This window comes from Theropithecus gelada, chromosome 5 (genome assembly GCF_003255815.1).
Source record: "Theropithecus gelada isolate Dixy chromosome 5, Tgel_1.0, whole genome shotgun sequence".
Classification (NCBI taxonomy): Eukaryota; Metazoa; Chordata; class Mammalia; order Primates; family Cercopithecidae; genus Theropithecus; species Theropithecus gelada.
Window position 1 is genome coordinate 144,927,363 of NC_037672.1, and position 27,066 is coordinate 144,954,428.

Genomic DNA, 27,066 nt, shown 5'->3' on the forward strand with positions numbered 1-27,066 from the left:
CCTCCTAACTAGTTCTTTTTCCCATTCTAATCCATCCTTTAAAAAAATATGAGGCATATCTTCCCCAAATTTAACTCTATTCATATCCCTTTCTTGTTTTATTTTCACTTGACTAATTTAGAAGCCAACAGTGAGACAACTTCTTCATATTGGCCTTTGCAGACCAGAGGTGGCCTCAGGCTACCTTTCGTAAGAGCTGTCTCCACACCGGCCCTGTGCTTTTTGTCATGCTATTTACTGAATCTGGAATGTTCCCCCTGCCTCTCAGTCCTGCCTTTCCTTGAACCCTTCCCCATTCTTCAGGACCCAAACTTCAAGGACTGTCCATTATGAGACCCTTCCTGAGCTTCCCTGGCCAGCCCTAAGTGAACCTCCGAAGCCATTTCTAACCTTCTTTTCTGTCAGCAGTAAAGTTAGAACCTAATTCTCTTTTGTTGCTTCTTTGACACCTGTGAAAACTAGCAAAATCTTCAATAACAAACATTTTATTGATTTGATAGTTTTCCAATCAAGAACACAATAAAGGGAATTGGGGTACACTGTTAATAAGAGCCACGTATAATAATTCCAAAGTTTGGGGGTTAAGGGAATGGGTTAGTTTCCCAGGGCTCTTGGAACAAAGTACTACTATTAACCAAGTGGCTTCAAAGAATCGGCATTTATTCCGTCACAATTCTTAGAGACTGGAAGTCTGAAATCAAGATGTTGGGAGGGCCGTGCTCCCTCTGAAGGCCGTAGGAGGGATCCCTCCTTGCCACTCATAGCTTCTGGTGGTTGCTGGCAGTCTTTAGCATCCCTTGGCTTGTGGGTCCTTCATTCCAGCCTCTGCCTCTGCCTCTAATGTGGCAGGACAACATCCCCTGTGCTGTCTGTACATGGCCACTATCCCTCTCTTTGTTTTCTTATACGGACACCAGTCATATTGGATGAAGAGGCCCCACCCTACTTCAGTTATGATCTCATCTGAACTGACATCTGCAACAGCTCTCTTCCCAAATAAGGTCGTGTATTAAGCACGCCTTTTTATTCTGATGTTTTGACATCCGGGGCCTCACTGACCTGAGGAAGCTGCCCCTCCCAGGGCTAGCCAATTCCTGGAGATATTAAACTTCTGCAGGCTTTTCACGTGGAATTCTCTAATCCAAAACCCCGTGACCCCCCTCCGCGCCAGCCTCCTCTGCGAGCCCTTACACTAGGCTGTATTCTCCTGCCCTTATGACTTCAGTCCCGAGTGCCAGCAACTAGGGACAGCCCTTGCAACGCAGTGCCCACTGAAGTAATTTAAACCAGCCAGTCCTTGACCTGCGCACCCTGCCTCGCCCATTCCTTCCTGCAGAAACTACAGTAGAGGCTTTGCCCACATTCCCCGTTCTCCCTCTGCTTCTTGATCGACGTTGGTGCTTCCCCACATGGCTCTGCACAACATGCCATGCCGTCTGTTTCTAGGGCTCTGTGAATCTAAACTTTTCCTGACAGTCATTTTCATGCATGCCTTAGCATACCTGATGACATTAAATCCCACGTACAGTTTAAAACAGCCACACTCTGAGTTCTAAGGGCTAGAACTTCAACATACTTTTTTTGGGGGCGGGGGAATCCAGTTCAACCTGTAACATGGAATAGGTTATTTGCTGATATTTTACTTGTATTCCATTGTGGTGTGACCCAGTGACTAGACCCCATCGAGTAAACGATGAACAGACATGAAACGCAGCATGTCGGAAGGAGAAGCTTAGCAGCTGTCCATTCTGTAATATAAACCAAGGGGAAGGCACCGATTGCAGCCACACTGACATTAGCTCATTAGGGGAGGCACGAGAAGATTCATTATAAGGGGAAATATTTTTTTTTTTTCCTTTTAAAGATGGCAAAATATGTTTAATGCTCCATGTTTGATAATCTTGAACAGAGGAGCTGTTGTCATTGTTTGCTTGGGAAATATATTTGATTCTGAGTTCTCTACTAACTATTGCTTTCTTTTACTTTTTCTTTTTTTTTTTTGGAAGAAAGCGGCAGCCCGGAATCTCGGGTTAATGCGATCCATTTCTTGGTACACAAACTGCCAGAGAAGAATAAAGAGATGTTGGACATTTTGGTGAAACACTTAACAAAGTAAGCCTCTTTTTCTTCCTTTTAACTTTCTTCACTTTGCTCTAGGTGCTGGGTCGTGCTCTGGGATTTGTGATGGGTGGAACTGGGGACCACACCTGGAAGGGCAGGCTGGATGTTTGACTCATTGTGTGTATTTTGGACAAGACTGTTGAAATATGCTTTCATGAAGTTGTATAATTATTTGCTTAACATCTCTGCCAGCAACTCAGGGTTTGATTTGAAGTGAAAGAGGAGAATGTTATACATTACCCTATACACAGATTCTGGAAATGTGAATATAAATTTGTTAGAATATTTAGCTTGGTTTCACACCTACCTAACTCTAAGTTTGAACATGTCCTTTAAGTTGGCTTAATTCAATAATGGGTAGTTATTTTATAGATTTCATTCTCTTTTCCTCCTCCTTTTAAAAGTCAGCAAAATCAAATCAGGGGAGAAATTATCCCTTTCTTTAAGTATAGAGATCTTTCTAACTGTAGAATTTTAGAGGTGAAAGGAAGCTGAAGAACGCTGTATTTTAGAACCTTTATTTTACATAGAAAGAAAATGAAGGTCAGAAGATACTGTGATTTGCCAAGGGTCCCACTGCTAGTTTAGCCATTTATTCATTTGGTCAACACATATTTAGTGAATGCCTTTTTTAGGTGCTGGTGGATACATAGTTGAATAAGATAGTCTAAGTCCCAACTTTCATGAAGCTTACTTTCTAAGGGGAAAATATGAAAACCAGATTACAAATGAAAATATAAAATAGCTTCAGATGATAAGTGGCAGAAACACAAAGCAGAGTAAGGGGACAGAATATATTGAGTGTGAGACTATAAAAATTGTTATTATGCAAAGGCTTTTTGAAGATGGTATCTTTGAGTTGAGACCTGAATAAAGTTGCAGGGCTGCTGAGAACAGTTGTCTAGGTGGTTGACTGCACAATGATGCTGGGCTGAAGGAGTGATTGTGGGTGCTCTGACCAAACTTTGCATGCTTTTACAAGGGGACTACGCAGTCTAGCATTCCTTGGAAGCAAAAGTATAATATTCTGGGGAAAGAGTGAGTTTTCTAAGAAGAGGGGAACAGTAAACTAAGGCTTTTGGGGGAAGCAAGCTTAGCACCTACAATTGGCCCTTTGTGAGTTCTGCATGGGCAGATTCAGCCAGCTGCTGATCAGAAATACAGTATTCCCTGTGGACTTGAGGGTTGATTTTTTTTTTTTTTTTTAAATCCGTGGGTTTCCTGGGTTGACTGTAGGACTTGAACATCTGCAGATTTGGGTGTCTGCAGGGGTTCTGACATCAATTCTCAGGGGATACAGAGGGCCCACTGTACATGGAATTATTAAGAAAGCCATTGTGGTTAGAGTAGAGCACCAAAGAAAGGGAAGTAAAGGAGTAGGCAGCAGCGTCTGCATGGAGAGTTTCTCAGATCTGGTTATTTCAGAGGTAGATGTTGAGGACGGTTGAGTCTCTTGACCCCTTGCTTTTAAGGAAATACAGAGTTGCAGACTTATTTACAGTCCACAATTTTTGCTCCTTTGGTTAAACAGATTCCTCCCCCCTTACCAATTTCAGCGTTTCAAATCACTCCAAGCAGAACCTGATGACCGTGGCAAACTTAGGAGTGGTGTTTGGACCAACTCTGATGAGGCCACAGGAAGAAACTGTCGCTGCCCTCATGGACTTGAAGTTTCAGAATATTGTTGTGGAAATCTTAATTGAAAACCATGAAAAGGTAAAATTCTTTTTTTTTTTTTTCTTTAAGAGATTTTGTTTTTGGCTTGCCGCCATGTACTACACAACGATCCTCTTAGATTTCCCTTTTCTCTCTCTCTGTTTTAAAAAAATTCTTTTATTCTCACTATGATGAACTTGGTTCTAAGAAGTTCTCATTGAGCTTCTATCTTCTGATGGAGTTCCATAAATGTGAAATTTATCTGGTCTTTTGTTATCTCACTGGTTTAATGAAGAAGCATTTAATCCAGATGCAAGTGAGTATCAAGGCAATTGTGAACTGTTTAGGACTTTTGTTGCTTTTATTCCCATCTTTGGATTTCTCACTCAAATTCCATGTGGCACAACAACTCTGTACTCTTGAGCAAGTTAGGGCTTTGCAACTTACAAGAGAAAATAAGGCAAATAAGGTTGAAAGGATGTGAGATGGGGCCAGAAGACCATGAGCATCATTGAGAGTAGGGGTTGAGGAGCAGCAAGGCCAGCCCCTGCTCTGCACCCGGGAAAGTTGCCTGCCTTCCAAAGAATCTTTCTGGTTACCCCTAGCTGTTGTGAATGGCACATAAAGGAGGAGAAGTTGGGGAAGGGTAAACTCTTCAAATAGGCTTAGGCATTGCATCTGGGCAGCAGGGAAGGGTACATATTCCTGGGGTGTGGTGGATGGGGTTGATTCAGGAGATCCACGTTGGGGTGAGCAGAAACTGCTTTAATATACTCTTCCCTCCCACCATACCCACTCGACATATTAACTACTAGAAATAAGTACTGTTCATGATTGTCACTTTGGGGTCACTTTCCCAAATTACTGTTATTTTCTCCTTGATTACATATTGTCTATGGCTACTCTTACAATACAACAAAAGAGTCTGGTAGTTACAAGAGACCAGATAGCCCGCAAGGCAAAACTATGTACTGTCTGGTCCTTTACAGAAAAGCCTTGCAGATCCCCCAATCTAGAGCAATAATTTTCAACCCTGAAAATCCACCTGAGGGACTCTTTTAAGTGGCTGCATAGCTGTGTGTATTCTGTTAAATTTTTGCCTTCCCAAGAATTCTGATAAGTAGCCAGCAAGAAGATCTGCTGATCTAGGGAGGAAGCGTCTCTTCTTAAGAACTTAGGAGAGGACTTCAGTCTGGAACACGAAAGAAGTTTTCGTTAGTATTTGAGAAGGTTTTGTTCATAAGAGTTAAAACATTTCTCATTTTAATAAACAAATGAGTGACCAAGCATTCTGAGAGCATGGCATTTGTTGATGTTAGAGCTGGCCCATGCCAGTTTGTGTTTGAATTCAGAGTTGCAAGGAGCTGGTGTCTATTCAGTTTAACTGGGCTTCATTTATAAGTAAGGGTGAGATAATCTATGGGGGAACATATGGAAAAAATGGTTTCAGGATGCTCTTGGAGTGCTGTTCTCAATTAGGACCACTTTGAGGGCCTGCCTCTCTCCCGCTGTCTCAAGCCCCCTCAAAGTAAAGCTTCCACTTATTAAGAAAAATGATGGCCGGGCGCGGTGGCTCAGGCCTGTGGTCCCAGCACTTTGGGAGGCCGAGACGGGCGAATCACGAGGTCAGGAGATCGAGACCATCCTGGCTAACACAGTGAAACCCCGTCTCTACTAAAAAATACAAAAACTTAGCTGGGCGAGGTGGCAGGCGCCTGTAGTCCCAGCTACTCGGGAGGCTGAGGCAGGAGAATGGCGTAAGCCCGGGAGGCGGAGCTTGCAGTGAGCTGAGATCCGGCCACTGCACTCCAGCCTGGGCGACAGAGCCAGACTCCGTCTCAAAAAAAAAAAAAAAAAAGAAAAATGATGATGGTGACTCATAGCTGAAAGTGTACCTTTATTTTTATAAGGATGTAAATATAGTTTTTAAAAACACTTATTCTTTAGGGCAGTACTTTTCAATCTTCTTGAGATCACAGACCACTGAGAAGCTGACAAAAGTTATTAACCCTTTTGTTAGTAACCCAGATAAATGCACATAAATCCTTCTTTCCCCTTAATTGTTTTCACAATTTCAGTGGGCTCACCTGCATTCCTGAATCTGTGGACTGTAGGTTAAGTATTTCTGGTTTAAAATGAATAATCTCTTAAGTGACTTGCTTTCTTACTTGTTTCTCTGTAATCAAGGGGAAACATGACTTTAAAAACCACATTATTTTCTTCCAAGAATTTATATATATATATTTTTCTTCATTCAGTCACCGTAGATGAGTACTTTGCTAATAACGTTCCTGACTTCTGCCTCTAAGATAGGGAGCTGGAAAACTCTTAGCATGCTTGGTCATTCATTTGTTTATTAAAAGGTTTTTTAAAATTGAGATTGCATCATATGCCAGACATGTAGTAGGTGCCGGATGTGCAGATGAATGTTCCAGCTCCTGTGGGAAAGCAGGTCGTCATCTGGGGGTGGAAGCCATGTTTTGGAACTTGGATCCCATAAACGTACCCCAGTCTAACATGTTACATAACTTATTTTCTTACTTGTCTATTTCTCCCTGCTAAGATCTTTGAGGCCAGAGATCTTTTTGTTGACTTATAGTAATACCTGGTACATATTAGGTGTTCAGTTAATATTTATGGAATGAAATAATTCAATACATTTTGAGGGGGTTGGAGGACTGGGAAAGAGGCAAACAGAAATGTAGTCCCTTTGGGGAAGGCATAGCAAGAGTATTTCTTGGGTACTTGTTGCATTGGCTGTTTGCTGGAGCAGTTCCAGCTTGTTGCTAATGTTGGTTCTCATGGAAAAGATACGCTTGAAAGCTGATTGGGGATTTTTTTTACCATTATGGCAAAAGCAGCTTGTTTATGGGTGTAAGAATTTTTGTTTTGCCTTTTTTTTTTTTTTTTTGCCAGTGGTGGTGAATTTATGCCTCCTTTTATGATCCTGTCAAACTGTCATTAAGCCTCATTAGTGTGCATTAATCCATCCAGACAGCTCATGGAAAGATGGCTACTATTCAGTTTTAGAAAGAAGAATAATTAGACTACAAGCTTTGAAACAATGTTACAGTAGCTCAACAATCATTTGATTACATCCTAATTAGGAAACTTTTATGCAATTTATTTGTGAAAATACTGGCTCTGGGTCTTGGTCTTGGATAAAAGGGTCTCCATTTCATGCTGCAACTGCCTGTTTTCTTCCCTTTTTGAAACTGGGGAGATAAGTACATGGTTTGTCTGCTGGGAAGTAGATAGTGCCGCTTTCACCTTGTTAATAAATTTTGCAGGAATTTTCCAGTAGCGTTGGTGAGCCAGTTATAATAGTTACAGCAGACGAAAGTGGCCTCGCTCTCAGAGCTTTATAGAGCTAAGCAGAGGTCTTTCGGTTTTCCTTCTCTTCCCTTTCTGTGGCTAGATGGTTCTATGAATGCACAGCCAACATTAATTAAGTGCTGAGGCTTTCTATTCAGAAGGGAGGAATGGACATCGAGTTTCAGATTCTCCACTGTGTGCATGGGTTTAGGGTTGGAAGCAGGGTTGTGTGGCAGGGTTGGGAGGTTAGAGATGGGGGATGTCAATTTGGATTAGTTAACAGTTCTGAGAACCTAAATTTCCCCATTACCTCGCCTTGTCTCTTCCATTTCATCCTTGTACACTTCTACTCCCACTCCTGGCTCTTTGTTCCTGCTCAGTTGGACTTCACTGCAGAGTCCAGGCTCTGCTCTGAGGAAGAATATTTTTGCTGACAAGGGTGCTTGTGCAGAAAAACTTCATATGGATGTTTGGATCTATGTTAGCCACAGGTTTCCCTGACAACTGACCTAAGTGCACCCTCCAGAGGATCCTAACATTTGACTGTAGAGTGGGGAGGGAAGGATCTAGTCCCTCTTAGTGTTTCAGGACAAGATGAAAACGAGAGAGGGAGTAAGGACAGGAAAAGTTTAAAAGAGTAGTCTGAGAAAGGAAAACATTACAGTAATGGATGAGGGGCAAAAAAGGAGGGTTAAACTGGGGGAGGAAAGGAAGAGGCGTATGTGTGTCACTGAAAGTGACTCTGACGGGGAAAAATGACAAGAGAAGGAAGTCATTTTCTTTTCCTCAGTTACTTGTTTTTCCTCCCTAGGAATGTGAAAATTGTTGACTCCAGGAAAGTCAGTAAAGCAAAGAGGAAACTTCAACGTGTAATTAAAGCAAGATTGCTCTAGATGAATTTTGGAGTTAGAAAAAGGCCCCTAGTTAGTCTGCTTCGGAGATAACAATTTTTCCTAGCCTCCTTGCTGTTTTTATAAATCTGCGTATACTTTATAGGAGACTTAATCCATATGTTTTAGCTTCATTTACACATAATAAAGATGTGGGCTGAGCATGGTGGCTCACGCCTGCAATCCCAGCACTTTGGGAGGCCAAGGCAGGTGGATCACCTGAGGTCAGGAGTTCGAGACCAGCCTGGCCAACACGGCAAAACCCTGTCTCTACTAAAAAAAAGTACAAAAATTAGCCAGGCATGGTGGCAGGCGCCTCCTGAGGCAGGACAATTGCTTGAATCCAGGAGGCGGAGGTTGCAGTGAGCTGAGATTGTGCCACTGCATGCCAGCCTGGGTGACAAGAGCGAGATTCCGTCTAAAAAAAAAAAAAAAAAAAAAAAAGACTTAAAAAAAATAAAAAGTTCCTGGGCCAAAACATTATCAAGGTCTTTCTTCCTTTGTAAATGAGAAAATTTTATTTCCCAGGCAGCAAAGGGTGCTGTGAACTTTTCAAGGATTTTCAAATTGGGGTTGTGCCTTAGGATTTGTGAGTTTTGCATAAGTTCTGTTCTTAACAGAGTATACTTGTCATGCATTAATTTGGCGCATTTTTTTCCCCCAGTGCCTGCTGTGAGTCATTCATGGTGTGAGATTTGGGGGAAGTAAAGACAGTCCAGTAGGGGAAAGAAGAAATGTCCAAAAGTAGCTACAAGATATGGCAGAGGATAAATACTTTGAAAGAGAGACAGAGAGAGAATGAGCGAGAAAGTGGCGGCAGCTTCAGAGGAGAGTTTATGTTCAACTGCAGGGAATCTGGAAAGTTTCCCCAGTAAGTGCTTTGAATCAGTTTTATAATGGAGTTTGAACAGGTGGAGATGTTTTAGGAGGACATTTCGGGTATGGGAGACCATGTAATCAGAGAAACACAAAGAGGAGGTACGTGTTCTGGGAACGCAGCTCTTGTTGGAACATGGGCAAATGGCAGGAGATGAGATTGGAAAGAGATTGGGGCCAGGTGTGGGAGGTTGAGAATGCCGCTTTAGGACTTTTGCATTTACTTTTATAGGTACTGGGACCACTCAAGGTTTTCAAGTAAACTGCTTCACAAAACTTAATCTGACAGCAGGATTTGCAGTAGGAAGTAGAGGAATGAAAGGCTAGGAGAGAGGTTATTTGGCATAGTCCAAGGACATGGGAGTGAGAATGGGGAGTTCCAGGGTGGACAGCATCATTTGGTGAGGTGGAATAGGCAAAACCCGGGGACTGGTTTTGTAAGGGGTCTTGGGGAAGGTGTGATAGAGATTCAATCCTGGGACAAAATGGGTATCACTAAGAAAAGGAAGGAGCAAAGGGGTTTGGGGGAGGAGTAAGATGAGTTCAGTGTGTCACATGGTGGATTATAGTTATCTGTTCAAGATAAGTCCATTAGACAGAGAGGTGGCACTCAAACTTATGAGTGAATTTAGAGGTAGAAAGTATAACATAAGGTATAAAGACATGAGATTGGCATAAGAAAATATTTATTGGATGTTCATGATGCTACATGCTTTGGGTCTACTAGAAAGGGTGTTAATGTAATTCTAGTGTATGTGGATGCTTCTTTGTGTATCCATACACATAAAAAATACATATATTAGGCCGGGCGCTGTGGCTCACGCCTCTAATCCCAGCACTTTGGGAGGCCGAGGCGGGCGGATCACGAGGTCAGGAGATTGAGACCATCCTGGCAAACATGGTGAAACCCCATCTCTACTAAAAATACAACAAAAAAATTAGCCGGGCATGGTGGCAGGCGCCTGTAGTCCCAGCTACTCGGGAGGCTGAGGCAGGAGAATGGCATGAACTCGGGAGGCGGCGGAGCTTGCAGTGAGCGGAGATCGCGCCATTGCACTCCAGCCTGGGCAACAGAGCGAGACTCTGTCTCAAAAAAAAAAAATACATCAAACATAAAATTCCTATTGCGTAAATGTATGTCACAGTATCCCTATACGGCTGTAAAATGCTTATTATGTATATTATCTCTTTATACATCTGAGAGAAGTGAAGGTGAGAGCTTAACTTGCTCATGAGTACACAGCTAGTAAATGTGGCAATGCTTGGGTTTGAACTGAGATTGACCCCCAAAGCCCTTGCTTTTCATCACTAGGAGAAGACAATAATATCCTTGAGAAATACCAAGATTTTCCTGTTGGGGGTAATAGAGGAGCCAGAAGAAACCCAGGCAGGATCAGGTCAGTGCTAGTGTCAGGGTTGTCTGGGGGCGTTGTCAGGGATGCCAGATAGGTCCCATGAGATGGGCGAGTATGAGGACGGACAAGTGATGTGAGCTCATGAACCAGTGGTGTGAGTGAACTCTTTCAACAGTGACATTTCGTTATTATTTCTTTTGAGATGGAGTTTCACTCTTGTTGCCCAGGCTGGAGTGCAGTGGCGTGGTCTTGGCTCACTACAATCTCTGCCTACTGGCTTCAAGTGATTCTCCTGCCTCAGCCTCCCAAGTAGCTGGGATTACAGGCGTGTGCCACCATCCCTGGCTAATTTTGTATTTTTTAGTAGAGATTGGGTTTTACCATGTTGGCCAGGCTGGTGTCGAACTTCTGATCTCAAGTGATCCTCCGGCCTCGGCTTCCTAAAGTACTAGGATTACAGGCGTGAGCCACCACACCTGGCCTAATGGTGACATTTCTGTTGAGAGCCAGAGTGGAGATCAACTTGTAAGGTGTACGTGAATGAGTGTTCCAGAATGAGTGATATTCAGTGTCAATTTTTTTTTGTTGTCGTTTTTGTCATATGACAAGAATAAAGCAGGAGGAAAAGCCAGAATAGACGTGGAGGGGAAGGACAGAGCAGGCCCGCTAGCACCTGAGTTTTGCATGGCTCACTGATTACCTTCAGAGTCTCGTGACCTGTTAGCTCATGTCTGAGGTAAGGAGTTCTTTAAAGGAACTTAGTTAAACAGGGGATGAACCTTCTCAGGAGTTGCTGAGTCTGTGTAGATTGAGTCATTTATTTTAATTTTTGTGGGTACATACTAGGTGTATATATTTATGGGGTACATGAGATATTTCGATATAGGCATGCCATGTGTAATAATCACAGCAGGGGAAATGGAGTCTCCATCACCTCAAGCGTTTATCCCTTCTTTGTGTTACAAGCAATCCAGTTATACTCTTTTAGTTATTTTAAAATGTATAAGAAATTATTGTTGACTTCAGTCATCCTGTTGTGCTATCAAATACTGAATTTTATTCTATCTAACTATATTTTTGTGCCCATTAACCATCACCGCTCCCCCTGCCACTGCTCACTACCCTCCCCTGCCTCTGGTAATCATCATTCTATTCTCTATCTTCATGAGTTAAATTGTTTTATTTTTTTGCTCCCACAAATAAGGGAGAACATGTAAAGTTTGTCTTTCTGTGCCTGGCTTATTTCACTTAACATAATTACCTTAAGTTCCATCCATGCTGTTGTAAATGACAGGATCTCATTCTTTTTTAAGGCTGAATAGTACTCCGCTGTGTGTAAGTATCACATTTTCTTTATCCATTTGTCTGTTGATAGACACTTAGGCTGCTTCCAAATCTTGACAATTGTGAGTAGTGCTGCAATAAACATGGGAGTGCAGAGACCTCTTTGATACACTGATTTCGTTTCTTTTGGGTATATACCTAGCAGTGGGATTGCTGGATCATATGGTAGCTCTGTTTTTATATTCTGAGGAACCTCCAAACTATTCTCCATAGGGGTACATTGCCACCAAGAGTGTTCTCTTTTCTCCACATCTTTGCCAACATTTTTTATTGCCTGACTTTTGGATAAAAGCCATTTTAACTAGGGTGAGATGATATCTCATTGTAGTTTTACTTTGCATTTCTCTGATGATTAGTGATGTTGAGAACCTTTTCATATACCTCATTCTTATATTTGATACACTATAATGTAATAAAAACTCATGTTTATAATTGGACTCCCTCCTCATCTCCCCCAACTTCTAAGGGCCCTTGAAGATTCTGAAGAGCCTGTGAAAAGCGTCAAAGACCATATTAATCAGGGTGGTTTTCTTCTAATATCTGTCTTAATACTGAAAAGTTGGCAATTTATAAAGTAAGGAATATAATGTTACTCTCAGAATTACTTAATATAATAAAATTCAGATTAGATTGATCTTATTGAGTGTTTTAATTGGATTTTCAATGAGATTTGTAAAATTTGGTGCTTTGGTTGACCTTAGCTTTGTGTGGTACTTCAGTGTGCTCTGATGTTTCATTGATTTCCTGATGATCAGGAGGTTTCTTTTCTAGTATTAGCCTGTGTTAGTCTATTTTCAGGCTGCTGATAAAGACATACTCGAGACTGGGAAATTTACAAATGAAAGAGGTTTAATGGGCTCACAGTTCCACAGGGCTGGGGAAGCTGCACAATCATGGCAGAAGGTGAAAGGCATATCTTACATGGTGGCAGACAAGAGAACTTGTGCAGGGAAACTCCCCTTTATAAAACCATCAGATCTCACGAGACTTACTATCATGAGAATAGCACGGGAAAGACTCGCCCCCATGATTCAGTTATCTCCCACTGGGTCCCTCCCACAACACATGGGAATTATGGGAGCTACAATTCAAGATGAGATTTGGGTGGGGACACAGCCAAACCATATCATAGCCTTTATGTATTACAGTTTTTGTGGATAACTTTGTGCCAAAGGAGAATTAAATTTCATGTACATTAAACATTTCCTGGACAAGGATTCTTTATAACTTTGTAATAAGCATTTTAGCCTTTGTAATAGGGACTGTGATAGAATGTGTCATTTTTTTTGGTGTGACAGTGAAGGCCATTGTGGTGGTCTTGCTTTGTTGAAATGGCTGATGGCCTTGTACTGTCCAGAGGTATCTTTATGGCACTTTGATTTATCCTTGTTTGCAACATGTGCTGCAAAGTCCCTGAGTAGCCTGTGTCCTCCAGTCACAGAGGAACCTAGACAGAGCAGTAGGGAGAAGGGTATATGTGTTTTCCATACGTCTTAGTCTGTATTGTGTTGCTATAACAATACTTGAGACTGGGTAAGTTTTAAGGAACAGAGATTTTATTTCTTACAGTTCTGTAAGCTGGAAAGCCCAAGGCTGATGAGCTGCCTCTGCCAAGAGCCTTCTTGATGTCCCGTCTCATGGCAGAAGGCAAGAGAACTGTGACAAAAGAGTGACAGAGAGAGTGCATGTGCAAGCGAGTGAGGGCCAAACTTGCTTTTCTAACGAACCCACTCTCGATTACAGACCTATGCCTGAGATAACATGAATCCATTTGTGAGGGCAGAGACGTCATGACCTAATGACCTCCTAAAGCCCACATCTCTCAACACTATTACATTGAGGATTACGTTTTCAACATATGTACTCTGGGGGACGCAGTCAGACCATAGCAGTGTCCAGTGTAATCACCAGAATAATAAGTTACATGCATATATGGAGGCGTATCACACTGCTTCGTTTTACTCTTGTTAACCCTGCAACCAACTTTATGACCTGCATCTACCTCTCTTTGCCACAATCAATAGGATGCCTTGGTGCTCCTAGGTTCATTGGTGTAATTGGATTCCCATTCAGTCTCAACTTGCTGCTTTCCCAGTAACAGCCACATATGGACTGTTTTTGAGAAGGAGCATCCACTGCTCCATTCCTGTGGCTACAAGCACAATATACGTCCTATCCCTCTTCTGTGGGTTGGTCTCTGTCATTCTTTAATATATAAAGAGACTGAGTGAGTAGTATCCAAACCATTTTCCTTCAAGTGCAAGAGTCTTCCAGTCTTCCAGCATGCTTGCCATTTAATGGGAAAAAGAAATCTCTTAAACATCTAGCCAAAAATGCTTCTTGATTTAGCTTTGCTGGCACTGGGTTGCTAGGCAGCACTAGTTTTTATGTGAGAGAAAAATAAATGTCTTAAACAACAACAATAGCAGCAGCAATAATAAAGCTGCAAAGTTACTAAAAGCTTTGTGTCTGCCTGAGTATTGACTGTTCAGTGTAGAAGTCAAAACCCCATAGCAAGAATATTTGACAAATTTTCAGACTGCCCCCCACTGCCAGTTTTCATGAATGTTGACTTATTTGGCGTTGCTATGAAAACTTTACTGGTGTGTGTGTGTGTGTGTGTGTGTGTGTGTGTGTGTGTGTGTTTCCCTTCTCAGCAGGGCTTTGCATTTTCTGGAGTGTTTAAAAGGAGACTTTAAAAAGCACAGGAAACTTTGTCTTCCTTTCTCTTTCCTTTAAGGAGAGAAGGAAAATAATAATGACATTGTCTTCTTTATTCTGTTTTTCTTTAGCTGTGGCATTGGAAGCTTCTGCTGTCATGTGGCTCTGTAAATGGCAGATTGTATTTTCCCTTGGGACCAGAGTGGTTTGATAAGAGCAAATTGAGGAGAGAGTCATTCTGCATCATTTTAGTGCCCAGTATAGACAAAGCACTGGGAAATTGAAGGGCTCCAGTATAAAGGATGCATAGATTTATTCTTTGTTGTCTAAGAAAGCGTACTGAGTACAAGTGAGCAGTCCTTGCCAGGAGGTGAGTTTTTGATTCAGTAGAAGGAAGAACTTCATAATATTTATAATAATGAGAACATGTTCATGTTAGGGATGGGACTGAGGTGGAAGAAAGCTAGCAGGCCTCTGAGGTCCTGCCCAGTCTGAAATTTTCTGCCCAAGTGTCTGAAAATGTGGAGCTGCAAAGACAGCTCCTCGGAGCCCAGCTCAATGCTTAGAACTTGGCATTCGATCAGTATTTGCAGAATAAAATATGGTGATGAAGAATATGACCCTTTTCTTCTTTGTGTTTTTAGGTTGTTTATATTCCCAGGAACACAAAGAGTACGTGGAAGGGAAGATAGGAAGGAAAGAATGAGAGGGCGAGTGTGGTGGCGTATGTGTAGGTTGGCTCCAGGGAAGGCACCATCAAGGCCTTTTCTTGAGGGGGGAGGGTAGTGTGGGCTATATACGGGCTTGGGTTTTTGCCTTGAGCTAGTGCTCACCTTTTTTTTGGTTTGTTTGTAAAGCTTTTAGAGTTGTCTCTCTTGTATCTCTCAAGATAAAATGAGGAGCAATAATAATTATAATAGCTAACATTGATTGAAAGATGATTGTGTGCCAGGCACTAGGCTGGGCTCCTTATATGACATTTAATTAAAACATTCCATAGACAGTATAGTATAATGTGGCATCGTGGGCTCTAAAGTGGAATTCCTTGAGTTGAAATCTCAGCTCCACCCAACTGTGTGACTTTTTTTTCCCATTTTTATTTTAGATTTGGGGGTACAGGTACAGGTTTGTTACAGGGATATATTATGTGGCGTTGAAGTTGGAGCTTCGATCCTGTCACCCAGATGGTGAACATAGTACTCAATAGGAAGTTTCCCCACCCTTTCTCTTCTCTCTCTCTGTCTCCCTCTCTCCTTTTAGAGTCTCCAGTGTCTACTACTTTCATCTTTATGTCTATGTAAACCTAAGATTTAGCTTCCACTTATATTTGAGAATATGTAGTGTTTGTTTTTCTGTTTCTGTGTTAGTTCACTTAGATAACAACTTCTAGCTGCATCCATGTTGCTGCAAAGGACATAATTTTGTTTTTTTAAATTTATGGCTGCACAGTATTCCATGGTGTGTATGTACCACATTTTCTTTATCCAGTCCACCACTGACGGGCACTCTGTTGATTCCATGTCTTTGTTGTGAATAATGCTGCAATGAACATACAAGTACTACATGTGTCTTTTTGGTGGAATGATTTATTCATTTATTTTTTTGATATATACCCATTAATGGGATTGCTGGGTCGAATGGTAGTTCTATTTTTAGTTCTTTGAGAAATGTCCAACTGCTTTCCACAGGGGCTGAGCTAATTTGCATTCCCACCAACAGTGTATAAGCATTCCCTCTTTTCCCACAACCTCACCAGCATCTTATTTTTTGATTTTTTAATAATTGCCATTCTGACTGGTGTGAGATGGCGATATGGTCTGGCTCTGTGTCCCCGCTCCAATCTCATGTTGAATTGTAATCCCCAGTATTGAGGGAGGGACTTGGTGGGAGGTGATTAGATAATGGGGGTGGATTTTCCCTATGCTGTTCGTATGATAGTGAATTTTTCTGAGATCCGATGGTTTGAAAGTGTGTGGCACTTCCCCCCTTGCTTGCTCACTCTTTCCTGCTCCACCCCAGTAAGATGTGCTGGCTTTTCCTTCGCCTTCCACCATGATTGTAAGTTTCCTGAGGCCTCCCAGCCATGCTTCATGTACAGCCTGTGGAACTGTGAGTCAATTAAGCCCCCTTTCTTCATAAATTACCCAGTCTCAGGTAGTTGTTTATAGCAGTGTGAGAATGGCCTAATACAGATGGTATCTCATTGCGGTTTCAATTTGCATTTCTCTGAAGATTAATGATGTTGAACATTTTTTTCATGTTTTTTGACCATTTGTATGTCTTCTTTTGAGATGTGTCTGTTCACGTCTCTTGCCCACTTTTTAATGGGGCTGTTTTTTCTTAATTGTTCGTTTAAGTTCCTTATAGATTCTGGAAATTAGTCCATTGTCAGATGCATAGTTTGCAGATATTTTCTCCCAGTTTGTAGATTGTCTGTTTCCTCTGTTGAGAGTTTCTTTTGCTGTGCAGAAGCCCTTTAGATTAAGTCCCATTTGTCTATTTTTGATTTTGCTGCATTTGCTTTTGGGGTCTTCATAGATTCTTTGCCTAGGCGACTGTCTAGAAGAGTATTTCCTAGGTTTTCTAGAATTTTTATAGTTTGAGATCTTACATTCCAGTCTTGACTCCGTCTTGAGTTAATTTATTGTACGTGGTGAGAGGTAGTGGTCTAGTTTCATTCTGCTGCATATAATTAGCCAATTTTCTCAGCACCATTTATTGAATAGGAAGTCCTTCCCCCCTGGTTTTTTGTCAACTGTGTCAAAAGATGACCTGGTTGTAGGTGTACGGCTTTATTTCAGGGGTCTCTGTTCTGTTCCATTGGTCTCTATGTCTATTTTTGTGCCCATACTATGCTGTTTTGGATATTGTAGCCTTGTAGTATTGTTTGAGGCCGTCTTTGTTCTTTTTGCTTAGGATTGCCTTGACTATTGAGGCTTTTTTTTTTTTTCTTTCATTCCATATGAATTTTAGAAAAGTTTTCTAATTCTCTGAAATTTGATAGAAATGTTGAATCTGTGGATTGCTTTTGGCAGTATGGAGATTTTAATGATACTGATTCTTCCAACCTGTGTGCATGGAATGCTTTTCCATTTATTTGTATTGTCTGTGATACTTTTCAGCTGTGTTTTGTAGTTCTTCTCATGGACATCATTCACTTTCTTGGTTAAATATATTCCTAGGTTTTTGTGTGGGTGTGTGGCTATTGTAAATGGGATTGCAGTCTTGATTTGCTTCTCAGCTCAGATGTTATTGATGTAAAGAAATGTTGCTGATTTTTGTATGTTGATTTTGTATCCCAAAACTCTGCTGAAGTTGTTAATCAGATCTAGTAGTCTTTTGGCAGCTTCTTTAGGGTTTTCCAGGTAGAGAATCATATTGTCAGTGGAGAGAGATAATTTGACTTCATCTTTTCCTATTTGGAATGCCTCTTCTTTCTCTTGCTTGATTGCTCTGCATACATAGGACTTCTAGTACTATGTTGAATAGGAATGGTGAGAGTGGACATCCTTGTCTTGTTCCAGTTCTTAAGGAAAATGCTTCCAGCTTTTACTCATTCAGTATGGTGCTGACTGTGGGTTCATCATAAATGGCTTTTATTATTTTGAGGTATCTTCTTTCAATGCCTAGTTTGTTGGTTTTTTCTTTTTATCATAAAGGCTTATTGGATTTTATCAAATGCTTTTTCTGCATCTATTGAGATGACCATATAGTTTTTGTTTTTAATTTTGTTTATGTGGTAAATCACATTTATTGATTTGGGTAGATGAACCACTGTTGCATCCCAGGAATAAAGCCTACTTGATCATGGCAAATTAACTTTCTGATATGCTACTGGATTTGGTTTACTAGTATTTTGTTGAGGATTTTTGCATCTGTGTTCATTGGAGATGTTGGCATGTAGTTTTTTGTTGTTGTTTTGTCTTTTCCAGCTTTTAGTGTTGGGATGATACTGGTTTCAAAGACAGGGTTTGGAAGGAATCCCTCCTCCTCTATTTTTTGGAATCCTTTCAGTAGGATTGGTACCAGTTCTTTTTTTGTAGGCCTGGTAGAATTTGGCTGTGAATCCATCTGGTCCAGGGCTTTTCTTGGTTGGTAGGTTTTTAAAATTACTGATTAAATTTCATTACTCCATTATTGGTCTGTTCAGGATTTCTCTTTCTTCTTGATTCAATTTTGGGAAGTTGTGTGGTTCTGTGTTTGCAGGAATTTGTCTGCTTCCTCTAGATTTTCTAATCTGTGTGCATAGAGATCTTCATAGTAGTCTCTGGGGATCTTTTCTATTTCTGTAGGATCAGTTGTTATGTCACCTTTGTTATTTCTGATTGTGCTTGTTTGGATCTTCTCTCCTTTTCCTTTGTTAATCTAGCTAGCAGCCTATCAATCTTGTTTATCCTTTCAGAGAACCAACTTTTCATTTCATTGATCTTTAGTATGGTTTTTTTGGGTCTTGGTTTCATTTAATTCTGCTCTGATTTTAGTTATTTTCTTTTGCTAACTTTGGGTTTAGTTCTTGTTTTTCTGGTTTCTTTAGGTACAAGGTTAGGTTGTTAATTTGAGATCTTTCTACTTGATGTAGGTGTTTTGTGCTGTAAACGTTCCTCTGAACATTGCTTTTGCCATATCACAGAAATTTTGGTATGTTATGTCTCTATTTTTGTTTGTTTCAGAGTAGTTTTTCATTTCTGCCTTAATTTTGTTTACCCAAAAGTCATTCAGGAGTAAGTTGTTTAATTTCCATGTATTTGTGTGTTTTTTTGACTTGCTCTTGGTATTAATTTCTATTTGTATTCCATTGTGGTCTGAGAAGATGCTTGGTATGATTTCAATTTTTAAAATATATATTGAGACTTGCTTTATGATTGAGCATGTGTTCAGTATTTGAGAATGTTACATGTGCAGATGAGGAGAATGACTATTCTGTGGTTGTTGGGTATTCTGTAGATGTCTATTAGGTCCAGTTAGCCAAGTGTTGAACTTAAGGTCAGAATTTCTTTGTTCATTTTCTGCCTCTGTGATGTGTCTCATGCTGTCAGTGAGGTGTTGAAGTCTCCTCCTATTATTATGTGGCTGTCAAAGTATTCTCTTAGGTCTAAAAGTAATTGTTTTATAAATCTGGGTGTGCCAGTGTTGGGTGCAAATATACTTAGAATAGTTAAATCTTCTTGCTGAATTTAACCCTTTATCATTATGTAATGCTCTTATTTGTCCCATTTTACTGTTGTGGGTTCAAAGTCTATATTTTCTGATATATATAAGAGTAGGGATGTCTGCTCTTTTTTGATTCCATTTGTGTGATGATTTTCCTCTGTCCCTTTACTTTGAGCCTAGGGCTGTGATTACATGTGAGATGGGTCTCTTGCAAACAGCAGAAGGACGGATCTTGGTTTTAAAATTCAATTTGCCACTCTGTGTCTTTTATTTTTAATCTTTTTTTTTTTGAAAGGCAGGGTTTTGCTCCATCACCCACGCTGGAAGTGCATGGGTATGAGTATGGGTCACTGCAGCTTTTTCTTCTCAGGCTCAAGTGATCCCTTTGCCTCAGCCCCAGTCTCTTCTGGTTAATAAAGTTTCTACTGTGAAGTCAGCTGTCAGTCTGATGGGTTTCTTTTTATAGGCAAATGATCCTTTTCTGTAGTTGCCTTTAAGATTTTTCCTTTTGCATTGATCTTGGAAAGTCTGATGACTATGTGCCTTGGACTTGGTCGTCTTGTGTAGTATCTCACAGGAGTTCCGTGGGTTTCTTTTCTTTTTTTTTTTCTTTTTGAGACAGGGTCTCACTCTGTTGCCCAGGCTGGAGTGCAGTGGTGCAATCATGGCTCACTGCAGCCTTGACCTCCTCCCAGGCTCAGACAATCCTCCCATCTCAGCCTCCTGAGACTGTAGCTGGGACTACAGGCGTGTGCCACCACACCCAACTAAATCTTTTTTTTTTTTTTTTTTTTTTGTATTTTGTGTTGAGATGGGATCTCCCTATGTTGCCCAGGCTGGTCTCGAACTCCTTGGCTCAAGCGGTCCTCCTGCCTCGGCATCCCAAAGTGTTGGGATTACAAGTGTGAGCCAGCCATCACACCCAGCCTGGATTTCTTATATCTGCATTTTAACCTCTCTAGCAAGATTGGGGAAATTTTCCTGAATTTTATCGCCAAATATGTTTTCCAAGTTGCTTATTTTCTCTTCTTTTCTCTCAGGAATGCCAGTAAGGTATATATTTGGTTGTTTTACATAATCTTGTATTTCTCAAATATTTTCTTTCTTTTTTTTTTTTTTTTTTTTTTTTAGACAGAGTCTCACTCTCGCCCAGGCTGGAGTGCAGTGGTATAATCACGGCTCATTGCAGCCTCGACTTTCTGGGTTCAGGTGATTCTTCTGCCTCAGCCTTTCTAGTAGCTGGACTCCACGTGCGCATGACCATGCCCTGCTAAGTTTTTGCATTTTTTTGTAGAGATGGGGTCTCACTATGTTGCCTAGGCTGGTCTTGAACTCTTAGGCTCAAAAGATCCACCCGCCTTGGCCTCACAAAGTGCTGGGATTACAGGCACGAACCACTGTTCCCAGCTGCTTTGTTCATTTTGTAAAAAAAATTTTTTTTTTTTTTTAATTTTGTCTGACTGGGTTCATTCGAAGGACCGATTTTTGAGTTCTGAAATTCTTTCTTCTGTGTGGTCTCATCTGCCATTAAGACTTCCAACTGTATTTTGAAATTACTGTAGTGAATTTTTCAATTCTAGAAGTTCTGTTTGGTTCCGTCTTGACATAGTTACGTCATCTTTTGAATCTTAAGTCGTTTTTGTGTTGTTTCTTGTCTTGGATTTCAACTTTCTCTTTGATTTTGTTGCATTTCTTTGCTATCCATATTCTGGATTCTTTATATGTCATTTCACACATTTCATTCCTGTTAGGATCCGTTGCTGGGGAGCCAGTGGGATCCTTTGAAGGTGACAAAAGTCTGGCTTTTTCTACTGCTGGAGTTCTTATGCTGGTTACTTCTCATTTGAAAGAACTGATATTTTCTTTTTCTTTTTTTTTTTTTTTGCTATTGTTTTTGGATGAGGGTTCTTGATTTTTTTATTGTTTTTGCCCTTGGGGCTGTTACTGTGGGGTATATTGTGTGTGGTTGTTTGGCTGTGTTTCTGGGTATTTTCAGAGTTCCAAGGCTGTTTATGAGTTCCTTGGTTGCAGATAGGTTCCTGCAGTGGCTTTCTCAGATGTTGCTTGTAGGGATGTAATTTTGTTTGGTGGTGGTGTTTAAGCTGCAGTCCAGTAGATGGCGCTTAAGAGTAATAGCTGCCTGGGGAATGGGCAGAGGGAGGCAACAGAGAAGCAGGAAAAGCACCCCCCCCAGTGCACTTTCGCCTTCAGCAGGTGGAGCCACCGGAGACGCCCCAGGAAGCAGTGTCTTTCAGCCCAAACTCTCCAGGTCCCAATAGGAGGACGCACTACCAAGTCTGCCACAGTACACTGAGTAGAGGGGCATGGAGTATGAGATGACCCCCTCTCCATGTTCGTTCCAGGGCTGTGGTGGTGCCACTTTTAGCAGCTAATGCCATGCCTGTGTTTCCTTTGACCCACGGGGGCCTTTGGAGGCTGTGTTCCCACCACCCTTGTGGGAGGACCACACCAAGAGTTGGGTCTCCAGATCTGGCTGTTTTTACTGGCAAGGTGTCTGTTTAAGTTCCTTGGTTATAAATAGCCTTTTTGTGATGGCTTGTGAGCAGGCTCACTGCCTCCTATAGGACCAGGGGGGCAGTGGTCTCCGGTAACTTAGCTTGTTCCTGAGTGCTGTGTGCTTTTGTCAGATATCTTACTGTGTTGTGCCATTCAACCTCCAGGCCAAGAAGTGGCTTTTAGGGGTAAGAGCCAGCTGTGGCCAATACAGTTGAGTAACAGCTTGATTCTTGTTTACTGGGGAAGCTCTCTTGCCTCAGGGCCGATGTGTGGAGTGTACAGTGGTCTGAGCGCCCTGCTCCAACCTGGAGGAGGGCTTCAAGATGGGCAGGCCAGATCAGGCAGGCCCACCTACGTCCCCCAATGGTAGGTCCGAGCATCAGCTTTGAGGGAGTGGTCCAATGGGTGGCTACTAGGCACATAGAGATGTGCCTAGGTGTGGAGCTGGGAACCTCACCTGGTCCCAAATTCTCTGCATGAGGCAGCAGAGCTGCCTAATCTCATCCAGGAGAGAAAGTCCTCCAGGTGCCAGGAGATCTGCTTGGGTATGGAGCAGAGAGGGCCCTGCTGCACCAGTCTCTGCACAAGAAGCGAAGGGTAGCTCTGGCTGCAGATCTAGGCAAGTGGGTGCTCTGAATGCCTGGAGATACTCCTGGGTGTGGGAAAGAGAGGACCTCACTGTGTCACGATCTCTGCACAGGAAAGATGGGTGGCTCAGGCTACTGATCCAGGTGAGCACGTGCTCTGAATGCATGGAAATCTGCCTAGGGTGGAGTGTAGAAGACCCTGCTGCACCATAACATCAGGAGAGGAGGCTGGGCACCCAGTAGGGACACATGCAAACCAGTTCCAGGTCACCAAGCTGGCTTTGTCTGCAAACCTTATTGCCCAGACAAACCATAGCTGCAGCAACTCTCCTTTTACTTCGGACCTGTGATGGGGGGAGCACAATTCTAGTACCTACTGTTGGGTTACTTTTTATATTTGCTGCTCAGTTTTGGCTATGGAGGCCTTTCCCCTGTTCCAGAGCAAATGCTGCAATATTTGATCCAAGACTAAATTGTGTGCATGACCATGCTGCCAAATTGCTGAAGAATGACTGCCTTGTATGAGCCTGGATTAAAAATGGCATCCCCCTGTTGTTCCTGGTTCTGAGAAAATACATGTAGCTTTTCTCAGTGTCTCCGTCTCAGCGTCTGTAAGTTTCTCCCCAAGTTAGCTCCAAGGCTCAAGAGAAACAAAGTGCTCTCCCTCCACCTGGGTTGCACAGATCCCTAGCGGTAAGGTAAGTGACAGAGGGAAGTCCTCTGCCTCTTACGTATTGAGGCTTCACTCACTTTTACCAGCCAGACGCCATCGTGGAGGCTGTTTGCCCACCTTCTCCTCTCTGGAGTCCGGGGTGTCCTTTGCTATTGAAGTGGATTTCTGTTTTCCTTTTTTAATGAAAGCTCACGGAGTTTATCTTTTTGCACTGTTTTGCTATTTCCAAGTGGCTGAGGTATGTGGAAAGCCTGTCATCTGCCATCTTGGAAAAAAAAAATGGCATGACTTTTGAGGGACTTCAGTGACCTGTTTATCTCATTATCAGTTTCCTCATCTGTGAAATAAGAAAAGTGGAAATACCTCCTTGATGGAGTGGTTACAGGGATGAAGTGAGCTACTCCATGCCTCTTACTGCTGTTTCCAAATGAGACATAGAACTAAAAATGGCTGAGCTGGGATTGGAACCCACTCTGTTTCCAAAGCCTGTCCCTTAGCCCCTCCAGTGTTGTTGTCTGATGAAGTTCATACAAATATACACATTTAATATTAAATGACTGCAATTACTTGTTTGCTTTTTGAGAAAATCAAGGGGTTAACTGATTTCTACAGCTGGAGGGTAATGACAGGAAAGCAAACTGCTCTCCCCTGGTCACCTACCCTCTCCTCATACTGCTTTTGGTGTGCTGTCTCCAGGGTGACATACACTCCACAGCCGATACAGTCTCTCGAGGATCTTCAGACAGTGTCAGGCCTCTCTGGTTACCATCCTCCTCCTCATCTAATCACATCCATATAATTAACATAGAATAAGAGTATGCCTCACATTTACTAAGTGCTTATATTCTGTAAAGTACATCTTGATTCAGATCCTGCTCAGCAAGTCAGAGAGGTAGACGTTACTTTCATCCCTGTTTTACAAATGAGGAAACTGAAGTTTAGGTGAAGAATTTTCCCAAATTCACACAATTGGTAAGTGGGATTCAGACCCAGGCTGCCTGGCTTTGGAGGTGGAATTCTTAAGCCCTGGACTCTGCTGCTGCTCTTTCTATTCGAAATGACTTTAGGTAAAAAGCTTTTGTCTTCGTCGTCACCGTTTAATAGGCTACACTGATCCTCAGAAACAGCAGATATGGAATTATTGTGGATTGAACTAAATCAGTGAAAACAGAACATTTTGATGTCTCAAATATATTTTCAGAAATCTAAAATTACACCAGGTAGTCTAAGTGGGGAAACATAAACGTGGAGTATCACATAATGATATATGAAAAACTTAAGTTTTCTAAACTGTAAACAAATGTATGGAGAATCAGCTACATGCTTTTAGCAAAATCATTGTAATTAAGAATGATAAAGTATACATTAATACATATACTGTTGAAGCGTCTATAATCATATAGCTATTTACATCAGACTAGGATACTTGTTGCAGAGAAGTTTTAAAACATGTTTTTTCCGGAATGATTTCTTGCTCCTTCTAGATGGGCAGGATTGGGAGAAGGGTATTTTTCTAGACTCTGGACTCCTAGCCACTTCCTCTTTCTACCTTTCTCTGGGTCCCTTCTCAGTCTGTAGTGCCCCGTAGTCATTTGGTACAAGTATTTCCTTCAGGCGACAGCCCAGCCGCCCTGAGAACTGCTCACTGCGGAGGTGACCCCTCCTGCCATGTTAATGAGGCTTGGTGCCTGTCTTCTCTGGGTCTGCTGCTGACATAGAACTAAGCACATGAATCATCAGACTGCAATCTGAGCTGAGACAGATTCTCTTTGCTAGAAATTGGGAATGAGGATGTGGGTAAACGGAGTCAGTTACTATGAGATTGTCTCTGGGCTTTGGGGCTGAGACACCCTGTGCTGGGTCAGGTGTAGGCAGAACAGAGAAAGGCAGTGAGGGGGAGAAACCTGGCAGCTCCTCAGGAGGGAGAAGGGGGTGGGGGTGAGAAGTGGAGACTTGCTGCCTTGACTCTTCATGGCCTCATTAGTAATCCAAGGCAGTCTTGAGTCCCAGCTCTTTCTACTTCCTGCCGATTCCTTTTAATAAATCTGCTTTTACTCATGCCACTTTGGCAAAGTTTTGGTTGCAGCCAAATCATCTCTTCAGCAGTGTGAGAAAATACAGAGTGCGAGGCACCTGCAGTTCAATAAATTTACAGATACATAGTTTACTCAGTGAGTTTGGTTTAACTCAGTGTAGTTTTTATTTCCTTTACTGCAGGTGTCTCCTGCCTGTCCCTGAGGCTGGCTGCTTCTTAGGCCCAGTCCTTAGGAAAACAGATGGAGCGTGTGTGTCTGGTCAACATAGTTTTAGGTGGAAACTGGCTCTTTGAAGCCATTCAAACCTGAGCCTGTTGTTTGACTCCCATAATTTTATGGCTAAAACTTGTTTAACTTTCGTTTTCAGTTTTCTTTACTCAGCCCACAGTTTAAACCAGAAGTAGCTTTCCTCTGCACTTACACTAATTTCATTTACTGGATCATGTTTTCTGACATCTTGGTCTCTATTCTTTGCCTTGCATTCTTCCACATCTCCTGGCTGGTTGGCCCTCTGGCCTGCCGTTCATTTGGTCAGGTAGCATTTTACAGTTCCCTCCTCCATCTGACAGCCTTTTCCTCCATTTAGCTTTGAAGCTTTAGTACATTAAGATCCACTTAAAAAATGTGATGAGAGCTTTGGATTCTGTTTCCAAAAATTGAATGTTTATATACACACCAAAAAGTGTGTACAATGTCAGGAATTTTCGGGGCCTCTCAGGTGAGGAACCTAGAAGCGTGGGAAACTGAGAGCTGCAGCATGATCCATAAAAAGTTGGGGTCTAGAACATTTCTTCAGGGTCATCCTTTGTGGCCTTTTAGTGTTGACTTTTCCCCCACGCTTCCGTGTAGGAACTGAGAGGAGAGGTGGTAAAGATGCCCCTCACCTCAGACTCATGCTTTATTCTGCCAGTGATGCTATGTTCGTTTCCCCACCTGGGGTCAGCCACCAAGGAAAGGTCCTATTAAAATAATCATTCCTGAGTTTGGCCATGGAAGGTATGAGCCTTACCAAAAGACGTTCTACTTAAATAATGAAAGAAACCACCTTCCATTGTTTTGGATACCCCTGATATTCAGCCTTCTGCCTGAATGAGGAAGAGGAAAGAAATTGATTGGAGGGCAGATTAAGAAGGCACCCTGTCCTTCAGGTCAGGTCTTCATGGTGCAAACTCATTATCTCATTTGAATTCTTACGAATGTCTCCCAAATTCAAAACATTCAGAAGCACAAATGCTGCATTTAGTTGGTGATAACCAATAGGTAAGCGTTTGCACGAGTCTCAGTTCCTGCATCTTTGGAATGCAAACACTAACATCCCACCTAACTAAACATTTTGACTCATGAATGTTAGCCAGAAAATGGCTAAACTAACTAACAGTCTTAGCTCAGGCACACTGGGGCATGACAGTTCTAGTTCTGCTAGACTTCAATTAATCTTCTGATTTCCAAGATAACTAAAAGTCAGAGTGGGCAACATGGCTACTTGATGAAGTGGACCTCTACAGAGGGTCCTCCAAATAGGAGTCTTTCGATAGAATCAATCCAAATGCCCATGAGTGGTAGACCGGATAAAGAAAACGTGGTACATACACACCATGGAGTACCAAAAAGAACAAGATCATGTCCTTGGCAGCAACATGGATGGAACTGGAGGTCTATTAAGTGAACTAACATAAGAACAGAAAATTATCACATATTCTTATAAACAGGAGGCAAACACTGAGTACATATGGACACAAAAAAGGAAACAACAGACACTGGGGTCTACTTGAGGGACGAGGGAGGTCGGAGCGTGAGGATGAAAAAACTGCCTATTAGAGGCTGGGCAACGTGGTGAAACCCTGTCTCTACAAAAATACAAAAAAACTAGCCTGGTCTTGTGGT

The 27,066-nt window shown here is 41.9% G+C and overlaps 1 protein-coding gene across 1 annotated transcript in view; it reads left to right on the forward strand.

Moving 5' to 3' along the window:
* Nucleotides 1–27,066, forward strand: part of ARHGAP10 (Rho GTPase activating protein 10) — a 294,968-nt gene that overhangs the window by 187,767 nt on the left and 80,135 nt on the right. Inside the window, exons 13-14 of the mRNA XM_025384845.1 lie at nucleotides 2,007–2,112; nucleotides 3,678–3,837. Coding sequence (XP_025240630.1) covers nucleotides 2,007–2,112; nucleotides 3,678–3,837 — 266 coding nt within the window. The remainder of the gene's footprint in view (nucleotides 1–2,006; nucleotides 2,113–3,677; nucleotides 3,838–27,066) is intronic.